Genomic DNA, 11,537 nt, shown 5'->3' with positions numbered 1-11,537 from the left:
TGGGAGCCGCGCCGGAGGGGGCGGGGCGAGCGCACGCGGCAGCAGCTGTTCTGTTGCGACAGAAGGGAAAGGGCGCCCGAATCCAACCTGGAGAAGCCCCCGGCCGGCCGGCAAGAAGGAGGACGAGGAGACGACGAACGACGCCCGCGAAGTAAGCCGCCCGGCCGCCTGCCTGCCTGCCTGCCTGCGGGGGATTAGGGAGAAGGCCCGGGTGGGCACGCCGCACTTGGCCCCTGGACCTCTTCGCCGAGGGGCGGGCCCAGGCCGGCGCTGCTCCAGGCCGCGGGGGAGCCCCTTGCACGGGCCGGAGAGCGAGGGGGCTGGCCGAGGAGCGAAGTGGCGGCGGCCGAGGATCCAGGCCTGAGTGCTGGGCTGTGCTCAGCTCCCCTTCCGGGGGGATCTCTCTTTCTCCCGCTCGCTCTCTCCTAACCTCGAGCAAGACCGAGAAGCCCCCGGCGGCGGCGGCTCAGCTTCACTTTCCCCACTTTCCTCCCAGGATCGCCCGCCAGAGGTGCCACGATGCCCTCGGACTTGGCCAAGAAGAAGGCGGCCAAGAAGAAGGAGGCGGCCAAGGCTCGCCAGAGGCCCAGGAAGACTCCCGAGGAGAACGGGGACGGGAGCGAGCAGGACCCTTCCGCCGCGAGCCTGGAAGTCAACGGCACCGAGGAGCCAGGTGGGCCAGGGAGGGCTGGTGGGGTTGGCCAGCCTCCGCCCTCTTCTCTGGTTCTGGAAACAGGGCAAGGCCCCATGGGGGTATTACCGTCACAACCGCAACTAGAGCCCTGCTTCAGATGGGAAGACTGAGGCTGGGGGGAAGGATGTACGCAGGGTTCTGGTAAGAAGTGTGAGGGTCCCTGGTCTGACCCCCGCTCTGTACTCCAGCAGCCTCTGCAGAGTGCGCCAGCCGCTTAGAGGTGCGTGCTGTGGCAGCAAATACTTTGCACTAGGTTGTAATTCTTGGTGAGGCTGTGGCAGAGGCCCACAGAGCAGAGCCCGCTGTTTGACACTGATGCTCTGGTCTTCCACTTGCTCCTCCTTCCTCTCTCCTCCTGTGTTTTTTTTCTTTTTAGGGTCTTCTTCTGAGCTGCCATGGAGAGGGAGGGTGGTGTGTTACTTTTGTGCTGAAGATGTGTCACATTAGCAGCCCTCCCCCATTATTCTGAAAGGGGGCTTTCTTCCTCCTTGTAAATGGAAAAGGCTCAGTGTTGGGCAGTCCTATTTCTGGGGGAAGCCTTGCATTCCCCCCTGTTGAAATGAAGTGGGCACCCAGCCGGTCAGCCACTCCTGTTCCTTGTTCTGTTCCTCTGCACAGACATAGACTCCATCACCAAGGCCATGGAAGAGTTTGAGCTGAAGAAGGCGGCGGCCCGTGCCGTCACAGGGGTCCTTGCCTCACACCCAAACAGCACTGACGTCCACATCATCAATCTCTCCCTCACCTTCCATGGGCAGGAGCTGCTGAGCGATACAAAGCTGGAACTCAACTCTGGGCGACGCTATGGCCTCATTGGCCTGAATGGCACTGGTGAGACTGGGTGGGGCTTGTCTGGAGGAGGAAGGTGGCAAGGCACTGGGTCGGTCAGTGGGTGGGTGGGAGTGGCACCTGCTCAGATCAACTTGAGATTTTCTTGGTCATAAAAAGGGGAAGGGGGCCACTGGGTCAGAGCATGAAACCTCCCGGGGCCTGAGGTCCTGGACCCCATCCAGGAGGGTGGGGTTGTTGCTGCTGCTGCTCTCTTGGGCAGGTACAGAAGGAGCGTGGGAGGAGGAGGAGGAGATGTCGTAAGGTGCTATTCAGCTCTAGTCCTCCTCAGACTTAGGTGTACTTTAAGTTGCATTCCTGCATAGAGCAGAGGGTTGGACTTAATGGTGTTGTAGTCCCTTTCCAACTCTACTATTCTAGGATACTATGAATTTCAGTGGGTCTACTCTGGGTAGGACTTAGTTGAATACAACCCCATTGATTGGTACTGCTGAGACAAGAGTTAGCAGTTTGTATGCAATTGTCCTACTTGGAGTAGACCCACTGATGTTGGTAGGCATGACTAACTTAGGTTCATTAATTTCAGTAGGTTAAAATTGGGGGTCCAACCCCAGCGGGCCCCATAGGCTTTCCGATGGGGTTGGGGCTTGTTCTTCTTCTGCAAGGAGCTACCTTAAGAAGCCAAGATGCTGCCAGCCTTGCAAGGAAAAGCTGGCCGTGCCCCCGGGAGGCTGCAGGAGCACAACTGCTGTGCTCTGAACAAATAGCACAGCAGCCTTCTCTCATCTCCACGCAGCAGCTCATAGGCATTGGGCCAGTTCCTTGGTGATTGTTTCGGTAGACCAGGGTGGTGAATCCGTTGGACTGTCCCTCTCATCAGCCCTAGCCAGCAGGGCCAATGGTCACAGAGGATGAAAGTCCTAGTCTAGAGAGTATGTGGACGGCCAAAGGTTCCCTCCTTCCTTCACTTGGCTTGATGCGCAACTGTTCAGACAGTTTACTGGAGAAATGTTTACTGCCCCACCCAAGTTCTGTGTGTTCACTGGCAGCCACCCTCTCTCGAGTCATGCTCTTGGCAGAGAAAGCACAGGAAAAGTTGGGCTTCATTGGCCCAGCTGCATTGGGGGGTCTTCCTGGCCTACCAGCCAGCCAGCCTTTTTGTTTTCCAAGGAGAACAGCTGCCTGGGGGTCCATCAGCCATGACCGCGCTGCTGCTGCTGCTGTGTGTGATGGTCTATATGTGCCAACACTACTCAGGGCTTTTAAGCAGGCCGGCGGTGGAGTATTTCATTCCGTGAGTCCAAAGTGGCTTCCTGCGTTCTGGTACCTCCTTTGTTCTGGGGACACATTGAGATCCCCTGCCTGGCTTGGGGAGGGATGGAATTGTGTCGGGAGTGGGTCAAGGGAGGCAGAAGCGGCCAGCTCCGGCTTGCATCACTCCAGGATACAGTGGGAAGCTAAATGGCAACTAAGCTACCCTGGGCTGAATGGAGGGTCCGGGGGACCACTGGAGGAGGCAGGGAGGGCCCTGCTGGACCCCTGTAGCTGCACTATGCCTGGAAGTGGATCATGGCCGTTCTTGTGGCTCCTTCAGGAGACGGCTGTGTGGCTAGCAAGGCCTTTGTGTGTGACTGGAAGGAGTGTGTCTCTCTTTGTCTGTCTCTTCCCCCGCCCCGTTCCACATCTAGGGAAATCCATGCTGCTGTCGGCAATTGGGAAACGGGAAGTGCCCATTCCAGAGCATATTGACATCTACCACTTGACCCGGGAGATGCCCCCCAGTGAAAAGACACCCCTGCAGTGTGTGATGGAGGTGGACACAGAGAGAGCCATGCTAGAGCGGGAAGCTGAGCGGCTTGCACACGAGGATGGTAATGTATCAGGCCCTTTTGGGGAGCAGTTCAGAGAAGGCGTGCTGACAGAGGTGATGCTCCTCCATCTGTCTTCTCCTGGATGTTTTTTTTGTAAAGCAGGAGGTGGGCACAAAACATATAAATTGTTTGCTTGTAATAAAACTGCCTAATGGTTTACAAAACACAGTTGAAAACCAGGAATTAATTTGAATTATCTTTCAAAAATGGCTTGACAGGTAAAGTAAAAAGAGAGTATTGTTGGACTCCTCCTCTGGTCACCCTCAGTGGCCAGCGTGCCCAGTGGTTACAGGGATTAGGGCAGTTGGGGTGGCTTTTCTGTGCCAGAGGGGGAACAGTTTCAGCAGCAGAGGTGCAGATAGCCAGAGCTGTAGCTGGGCAGGGCCTCCAAGTAGTGACTTGCTCTCCCCCCCCCCAAAACAAAAGCTGAGTGTGAGAAGCTGATGGAGCTGTATGAGCGCCTGGAGGAGCTGGACGCTGACAAGGCTGAGATGCGAGCCTCGCGGATTCTGCACGGCTTGGGCTTCACCCCCATCATGCAGAGGAAGAAGCTGAAGGACTTCAGTGGTGGCTGGCGGATGCGGGTGGCTCTTGCCAGGTGGGTGCCTGATGGCCTGGCTGAGCTGAGCTGGGCTCTCCTCCAGCTAGACAGGCTCCGTGACTCCCAGCTTGCTCCCTCTCCCTGCAGGGCTCTCTTCATTCGACCCTTCATGCTGTTGCTGGACGAGCCCACAAACCACCTGGACTTGGATGCCTGCGTGTGGCTGGAGGAGGAGCTGAAAACGTGAGTGTGCCCAGGAGCAGCAGCAGTGAGCGTGGCAGAGCATGGAGATCCTTCAACCCCATGTGCTGTGCTTCACTTCGCAGGTTCAAGCGCATCCTTGTGCTGATCTCCCATTCTCAGGACTTTCTGAACGGCGTCTGCACCAACATCATCCACATGCACAACCGCAAGCTCAAGTACTACACGGTGAGCAGAAGAGCAGGACGCTGCTGGTGGTGGTGCCTCAGTGCGGGGTGCTCTTTTGGAGCCTGGTGGCCGGCGGTGGTGGTGAGGTCGAAGAAGGATCATAAAAAGAGCCCTGCTGGGTCAGAGCAAAGGTCGATGGGGTTCCTTCTTTCCCTCTCCAGGGCAACTACGATCAGTACGTGAAGACCCGTCTTGAACTGGAAGAGAACCAGATGAAGCGGTTCCATTGGGAGCAAGATCAGATCACCCACATGAAGGTAGCGGTCTGAAGGGAAGGACCGTGGCTCAGGGGTCGAGCGCTTGCTTTGCATGGAGAAGGTCCCAAGGCCAATTCCTGGTGTGGGGCTGGGAAAGTCCCCTCTTTGGATCACTGCAGACCCGTTGCCAGTTGGTGTTGACAAGACTGAGTTAGACGGCCAAGGGTGGGAGACAGGATCAGGCCAGTGGGCCAGACCCTCCACTCTTCGATAGGTGTGTGGGGCTGCCCACCTGTCTAATCATCTGGTATCAGGTGGCCTAGCTTCAAAAGAAACAATTGGGAGGGCAACTCTTAAGTGCACCTCCTAATTCTTCTCTTTCTTCCTTTGCAGCTCAGCTTGAACTCTGGGAACCTCTGAGTGTAGCCAGTCCTAGCTGGGTTTACAATCAGCGCCTATCAGCTAATAGACGCTGCCTGAAAACTCTGCTTTTGCCAGGGATCTGCTCCACTTGGAGCTCCCTGAGTGCAACCATTCCCAGTGACGCTTCTGTTTGGCCTCTGATTTACAAGGCATCAGATACAAGCCTCATTTGCCAAAGAAGGGTCAGGAATGCCCTTTAAGGCTCCCACTTGTTCCTTGATAGCTATATCTTTGCAGCTGCATCTTGGTGGGTCACATGAAGGACCCCCGAGGGGCCTAATTTGGCCCACAGGCTGGAGGCTCCAGCCTAGTCTAAGGCACAGCTGTTTGTCCATCTGTCATTCTCCACAGAGACAGGTGCTTGGGGGAGGTGGGTTTTCTCCCCTGGGAGGGGTCAGTCCTGGCATGACAGGATTTTGCAACCACAAATGATCTCTGAATTGTTGCAGAACTACATTGCACGCTTTGGTCACGGCAGTGCCAAGTTAGCTCGCCAGGCACAGAGCAAAGAGAAGACCCTCCAGAAGATGATGGCCTCAGGGCTGACTGAACGGGTCATCAATGACAAGGTAGGATGAAGTGAGGTTCTCCTCACCCCCACCCCCCGCAGCTGTCGTTGGAGTTAGTGGGTGTGTTTTGTGGGAGCAGGTACTTCTGCTGGGCTAGGGAGGCACCCAGCTGCCTGGGGTGCAGTTCTGAGGCTCTTGTGCAGAGCTGGAGAGAGCGATGGTGGTCTGGAGGATCAGCCGTCATGAAAGAGAAGGTAGCAGCAGCAGCAGCAGCTGCTCTTGGCCCCTCCAGGAGTGTTGACGTGGACCTCTTCCCTCCCCCACCAGACGCTGTCCTTCTACTTTCCTTCATGTGGAAAGATCCCTCCTCCTGTCATCATGGTGCAGAACGTCAGCTTCAGATACAGCAAGGATGGGGTGAGCAGAAGGGCTGGGGGGTCAAGGGTGTGTTGCATGGTGATGGGATCGGGGGTCCAGCTCTCAAGGTCTGACTGATTGTCTGTGACCTTCAGCCCTGGATTTACAACAACCTGGAGTTTGGCATTGACTTGGACACGCGCGTTGCTCTTGTGGGGCCCAACGGGGCTGGGAAGTCCACACTCCTCAAGCTCCTCACTGGGGAGGTAAGTGCCCTTCATGACTTGGGGGGCAACCCTGGAGAATTGATCGTTCTCCTGCTAGGAGATCTGCGCTGACTGGTACTTTACTTTCCTGCTAGCTGCTGCCCAGTGACGGGATGATCCGCAAACATTCACACGTCAAGATTGGCAGATACCACCAGGTGCTGGGGGGGGGGGCTTTGCTAGCTCCTTTTCTAGGGCATTGCTGAAGACCCAGTGGGAGGTGGAAGGAGCAGGGAATGGCGGCCCATTTGGTTTCCTGTGGTGCAGGGTGGCAACCTTGCCTTTTGTTGCATGCTCTAAGTGGGAGGGGGGAGGGAGGGACATGTGACCTCTTATTGTCTCTCTGGGAAGGGCTTGATGGATGAGACCTTCTCTCTCCCCCCCTCCCCCCAATTTCCCTTTCCTGGTCTAACTTCTCCTGCTGTTCCCATCTGGCCGCTTCAGCACTTGCAAGAGCAGCTGGACTTGGACCTCTCACCGCTGGAGTACATGATGAAGTGCTACCCAGAGATCAAGGAAAAGGAGGAGATGCGCAAGATCATTGGACGCTACGGCCTAACAGGAAAGCAGCAGGTGGGCCTGGCCTTGCTTGGGCGCAGAGGCTGAGATGCTTCTAGCAGGACCAAGAAGAGCAATGAGCGGCCCTGGAGAGCAGCTGGAGTGAGGCCAGGGAGCCCACGGGTGCCCTCTGATGGCCTTCTGTGCCCCACCCCCAGTTTCATCTTTCCCTGGGTTGGGTTCCTGGGTATGTTCTTCCATCATCAAGAGCTTGGGGAGGCCGAGGCTTGGGAGGCCGAAGCACGGTGTTCCTTGAAGCGTTGTCACGTGCTTCCCCGGCCCTTTTAGGCAGAGAGGTCCGGAGTGCTGAACGCAGGTGGTCATCCGCTGCGCTGTGGGCCCTCCTGCTGCCCCAGAGTGCCTGGGAAGCAAGCAGGCCCACTGCTGAAGGGCAGGCTATGGGTCTCATGATGCAGCTTGGGTGGGCTCTTGATGGAAGGGGAATGGAAGGGTGGGCTCTCTCCTCCACCTAGTTAGGCCAGGGCCCGGGTGGAGCAAGGGGTGGGGTCTGCGGCTGCAAGCGTAGTTGGAAAGGAGCTCACTTGATGTGGTTTGCCTGACAGGTGAGCCCAATCCGGAACCTGTCAGACGGGCAGAAATGCCGAGTGTGCTTTGCGTGGCTGGCCTGGCAGAACCCCCACATGCTGTTCTTGGATGAGCCCACCAACCACCTGGACATAGAGACCATCGACGCACTGGCAGATGCCATCAACGACTTCGAGGGGGGCATGATGCTCGTTAGCCACGACTTCCGGCTTATCCAACAGGTCTGTTGAAGGCAGGGAGGTGGCTTGGGGGAGTCTTCCCATGGAAGTGCCTGTGCAGCCCAGCCACTGGCCATCCTTGACCTCTGAGGTGGAACTTGATGCGGGGCAGGAGCAGCGGAGTTCTCACCCGTGCCAGTCTCCCCTCTCTGCCAGGATCATTCGGTCCACGATTTTTGGCGCCAGGTGGGGCAGATTATAGAGTCAAGGTTGCCAGCAAGCCTCAGGTTTCTAGGAAGCAGCTGCGCTGAAGCCTTTCTGGGAATGTGTCTCCCTATTTGGGGGAGAGCCAGGTGCAGCAGGAGATTATAGGAGGCACTCTATGAACTCTGAAAGTCAGCGCTATCTTTAACTGCATGGATGTAATGCTGGGATTCCCAGGAATGATCTTGGAGGTATAGGACATATTTACCAGAAACACCGACAGTCTGTGTGGTGAAGTAGTGAAAGAGACAAAATCAAAGTTTGTTTTAATATGTTTTAAAGTATTTTATTTGCTGCCCTGGGTTCCTTCCAGGAGGAAGGGCAGGATATAGGCTTAATAAATAAATAAACAAATAACCAGAAGAGGAGTTGAAGATGAAATTACAAGAATTGTACTGCCCTTAAATGAATCCCTGGTACAGGTGCATTTAGGATATTTTGCAGAGGAACTGAAATCCCTTCCCTGCACTCAAGTGTTTGGGAATCTCTCTGTTGAAAAGGTGTCTTGGTAGAAGGCAAAAAGCACAACGAAGTTCCATAAAGAGTGGCTTTAGAGAGTTTTTTTCTCACAGCACTAGTACTTAGAGTTGATTTTCGGTATGTCCAGAGCCCCTGGAATGTTTCTTCATGCACTACGCCAGGGGTTCCCAAACGGTGGTCAGTGGGCCACCAATGGCCCACTTCTCATTCAGGGGGTCCACAGCATGTCTGCATTAAATATTAATTAAAATTGTAATATTCACACAATATTAATTGTATTTCTATTAGTTGTTTTATTACTTGTCTTGTATTTTATTATATTCTACAGAATGCAGATTATAATATAATCAAATATAAGAAATAGAACAACCAATAAAAACACAGTGAAAAATCACATAGCACTCAGTGCATTACTTATTGCTGCAATAGGCAGAAAAAATTCATCAAGGGGTTTACCAAAACCATCAACAATTTTTGGTCCTTAGAGGAAAAAAGTTTGGAAACCGTTTAGTCTGGAATCCACTGCCTTAAAGATGTGAAACAGTCAGGAGCCATAATAAGTCAATGGAGCTTCCCTGTTCAGGGATAGCATACCCCTGCCTCTGAGGTAGCTGTCACCTTTGCACTCTTTGCAAGGTCCCAGAGGCCCTCAGCTGGCCACGGATGGAAGCACAATGTGGCACTAGTGGGAGTCCCCTCCTTGGCCTCATCCAGCTGAAGCCTGGCAAATGCCATCACCCTCCTTACTTACCATAATGCAAGAGGCTGCTGTTGCTTTTGTTCACTTCCAGGTGGCCCAAGAGATATGGGTCTGCGAGAAGCGGACAATCGCCAAGTGGCCAGGCGACATTCTCTCTTACAAGGAGCATCTCAAGTCCAAGCTGGTAGGCGAAGAGCCGCAGCAGGCGCTTGCCAAGAAGACCAACGCTGTCTGAGCACCTGCCGCAAGCCTGGTGGGTCAGCTGGGCCACCTTTCCCCAGAAACTGGTGTCAGTCCAGTCCACCTGCCACTTACTCCTCCTCCACTCTGCCAGGGAATGAACAGGCAAAGACAAGGGTGGGGGCGGCAGCTTCCTCCTCCCCTTCCAATGCTTTTGCAGCTGCTTCTTCCTCACCCCCTTTCAGCGCTGCCACCATGCTCCCTCCCTCATTCTTCCCTCTGGTCCCACAGCTGGACAGCCCCTCCTCTTCCTCTCCCTGCTGCCGCTGCCTGCGGAGGGCACTTCTCCACCCCTCCATATGTGCAAAGGGGCCCCTGGCTTGCTGCTGGTGTGCAGGGCCTGACTTTCTGCTTCAGTTTCCAGATTTCACTCGAACCTCCTTGGGCCTCAGTTTGTTTTTAATAATTATTTATCAATGTATTGCTTGACCTGTGGGAGAACTATCGGTCAATAATAAAGAGGAAAAAATGTTTCAATAGTTCTGCCTGCTTCTTGTGGTGGGGAGCTTCTGCAGAACGGATACAAGGCCTTTCTCCCCTCACCCCACTCTCCAACTGAGCAGCATCTATTTCCCAGTATGAGAAGAACCTGAACTGAGCAAACAGGAGCAAAGGATAAATCAGGTCCTCTCCACACCTGTTTCCATTTCACCTTGAAAGTTCTGGCCTTCGGACCATGATAAACTGGAGCCCAGCAAAGATCAATGAACAAAGCATTTTGAATTCAGTGGCTTCAAAATATCCATATTAGTCACTCACATTATTTTTTAAATATTTTCCCTGATTGTTAATATGTGTAATAAAGTTGGAACTACTTGCAGATAATTCCTTAGTTTATACCTCTTTTCTGCTTGCTACAATAATTACTGAAAATCCTTCATTGTGATCCAGCCAAAGGTTCTCAGATACTGGGTTAGTGTTATTTCTTAATAAACTGTGCTCAGTGCTAGGGGTCTTTCATGTCTACTGGGTTTTGTTTTGATAAAAAAAATGTGGTGCTGGTATTCATCCCTTGATACTTTCTACCAGCACCCACAGCAGTTGTGACTGCCATAGGCACTAAGGAAAGATGTGACAGAAAAAAAGCCCTGCTCTTATCACAGGTGGGACATGCAAAACCAGGTGGCTCAGTGCTTCCTGCTTGCTCATTGATGTATTTACACCAGGCCTTCAACCAGCTGGCGGGGAGAAGCTGGAACATTTTCCTTGATTTCCAAGAATGTAAAAGCAAAGATTCAAACTTCAGCTGACTGTTAGCTGATGTAACAATTATCAATGCTGTCTTGCTATTGTGAGGGAGTGTGGGACGTCACACCCCAAGCTGCTCCTGTTTAAAAAGGTGTGACTAAGAGGCAAGCCAGCTAATGTGGGAAATGCATGGTTGCATTCAGTGTGGCCCTTTCCTTCGCCCTGAGCATCCCTTGCCTCTCAGCTCCTTCTGAGCTTCACCTGCTTTCCTCACATTGTCCTGCATGCGTAGGCTCACCCTTCTGGGCTTGTCCTTGGCTTCTTGGAATTGTTTGTGGCTGCATCCTTAGGGAACTCCCATCGTGGCCTCCTGTCCTCATTTGTTTACCCAGACATGCATGGGTGTCTCCAGGAAAACATATTTGGAAGGCCCTGTGCATTTTGTCTCATATCTCAGGTTTATGGGTCACCAGGGTGGGGATTGCCCCTGTGGATGTCCATGCAGTTATGGAATCCTGCCTAGCATTTTTCTGAGCTCATGAAAATCTGCTTTCTTAAAAGCCAAGGTACATGTTTGACTATTACCTGTCAGGCTGCATTTTAAAAAATGGACTGGAGCTGATCCGATCAGGTTTTAGAGTAAAAAGGGACAGAATTTGACTAGTGTTGTGTGCCCCCCTTTTTGGAAAAGAGAGGTGGAGACACCTGGAATCGGCACAAGAGTAAGTGTGTCTCTCCCCACAGTCTATACCTCCCTGAGGCAGACGTCTTGCATCTCAGGGTTTCTGCTGGGCAGTCCTGAAGTCAATGATGGCTGTCACTGCCGCTTGTCACCTTGGCTGCGGGCAGACAGAAGGGAATTCAGTGTCTCTCATTTTCCACACTAGCTGCATAAAAGAGTTCTTGGTCAGGGTGGGGCAGGGCAAGAATGGAGAGAGAAGCCAGACAGCCTCCAGGGAGGGGTGCTTGCTTGTAGAAAGGTAACCTTCCTCTTGTTGCTGTGTGTGTTTGTGTGCTTAATTTAGTTTAAAGCAGCACAACAGCAGCAGAGAGTAACAGCAGATGTTGAAATGTGAGTGTGCCAGCGTGTGTTTACCTAAGAAAGCAGGCTTTTACCCTGCATCAGCATCACTGAGACTTGAGACAGTAAAATAAGAAAAGCTAGTTTATTTATAGAAATACATAGTAGATAGAAAGGCAAACCTAGTTCTAAGTAAGTTGGAGGCGTAATGCCCAGGTGTGGGAATTAGCCTCATGGTTAGGAGAGAGAGCAGGCTGGCACACTTGCATTTCAACATCTGCTGTTACTCTGCTGCTGTGGTGTTGC

At 53.2% G+C, this 11,537-nt stretch overlaps 1 protein-coding gene across 1 annotated transcript; it reads left to right on the top strand.

Moving 5' to 3' along the window:
* Positions 1 to 30: 30 nt before the first annotated feature.
* ABCF2 (ATP binding cassette subfamily F member 2) lies at positions 31 to 9,847 on the top strand. Its single transcript, XM_061586560.1, has 15 exons — positions 31 to 151; positions 497 to 673; positions 1,313 to 1,525; positions 3,172 to 3,354; positions 3,781 to 3,952; positions 4,043 to 4,138; positions 4,222 to 4,324; positions 4,486 to 4,581; positions 5,394 to 5,513; positions 5,781 to 5,870; positions 5,966 to 6,076; positions 6,172 to 6,234; positions 6,521 to 6,649; positions 7,198 to 7,401; positions 8,874 to 9,847. The coding sequence occupies exons 2-15, from the start codon at positions 520 to 522 to the stop codon at positions 9,015 to 9,017; spliced, it is 1,878 nt and encodes a 625-aa protein (XP_061442544.1). The 5' UTR covers positions 31 to 151; positions 497 to 519; the 3' UTR covers positions 9,018 to 9,847.
* Positions 9,848 to 11,537: the final 1,690 nt, after the last annotated feature.

Source organism: Rhineura floridana, chromosome 10 (assembly GCF_030035675.1).
Source record: "Rhineura floridana isolate rRhiFlo1 chromosome 10, rRhiFlo1.hap2, whole genome shotgun sequence".
Lineage (NCBI taxonomy): Eukaryota > Metazoa > Chordata > Lepidosauria > Squamata > Rhineuridae > Rhineura > Rhineura floridana.
This window is presented reverse-complemented; position numbering and strand designations above follow the sequence as displayed.

Bases quoted from the DNA above. Each gene is read 5' to 3' on its own strand.
- ABCF2 (XM_061586560.1), top strand. From the start codon at position 520: ATGCCCTCGGACTTGGCCAAGAAGAAGGCGGCCAAGAAGAAGGAGGCG. The intron at 4,325-4,485 runs GTGAGCAGAAGA...TTCCCTCTCCAG, and splicing joins GCAAGCTCAAGTACTACACG to GGCAACTACGATCAGTACGT. The intron at 6,650-7,197 runs GTGGGCCTGGCC...TTTGCCTGACAG, and splicing joins GCCTAACAGGAAAGCAGCAG to GTGAGCCCAATCCGGAACCT.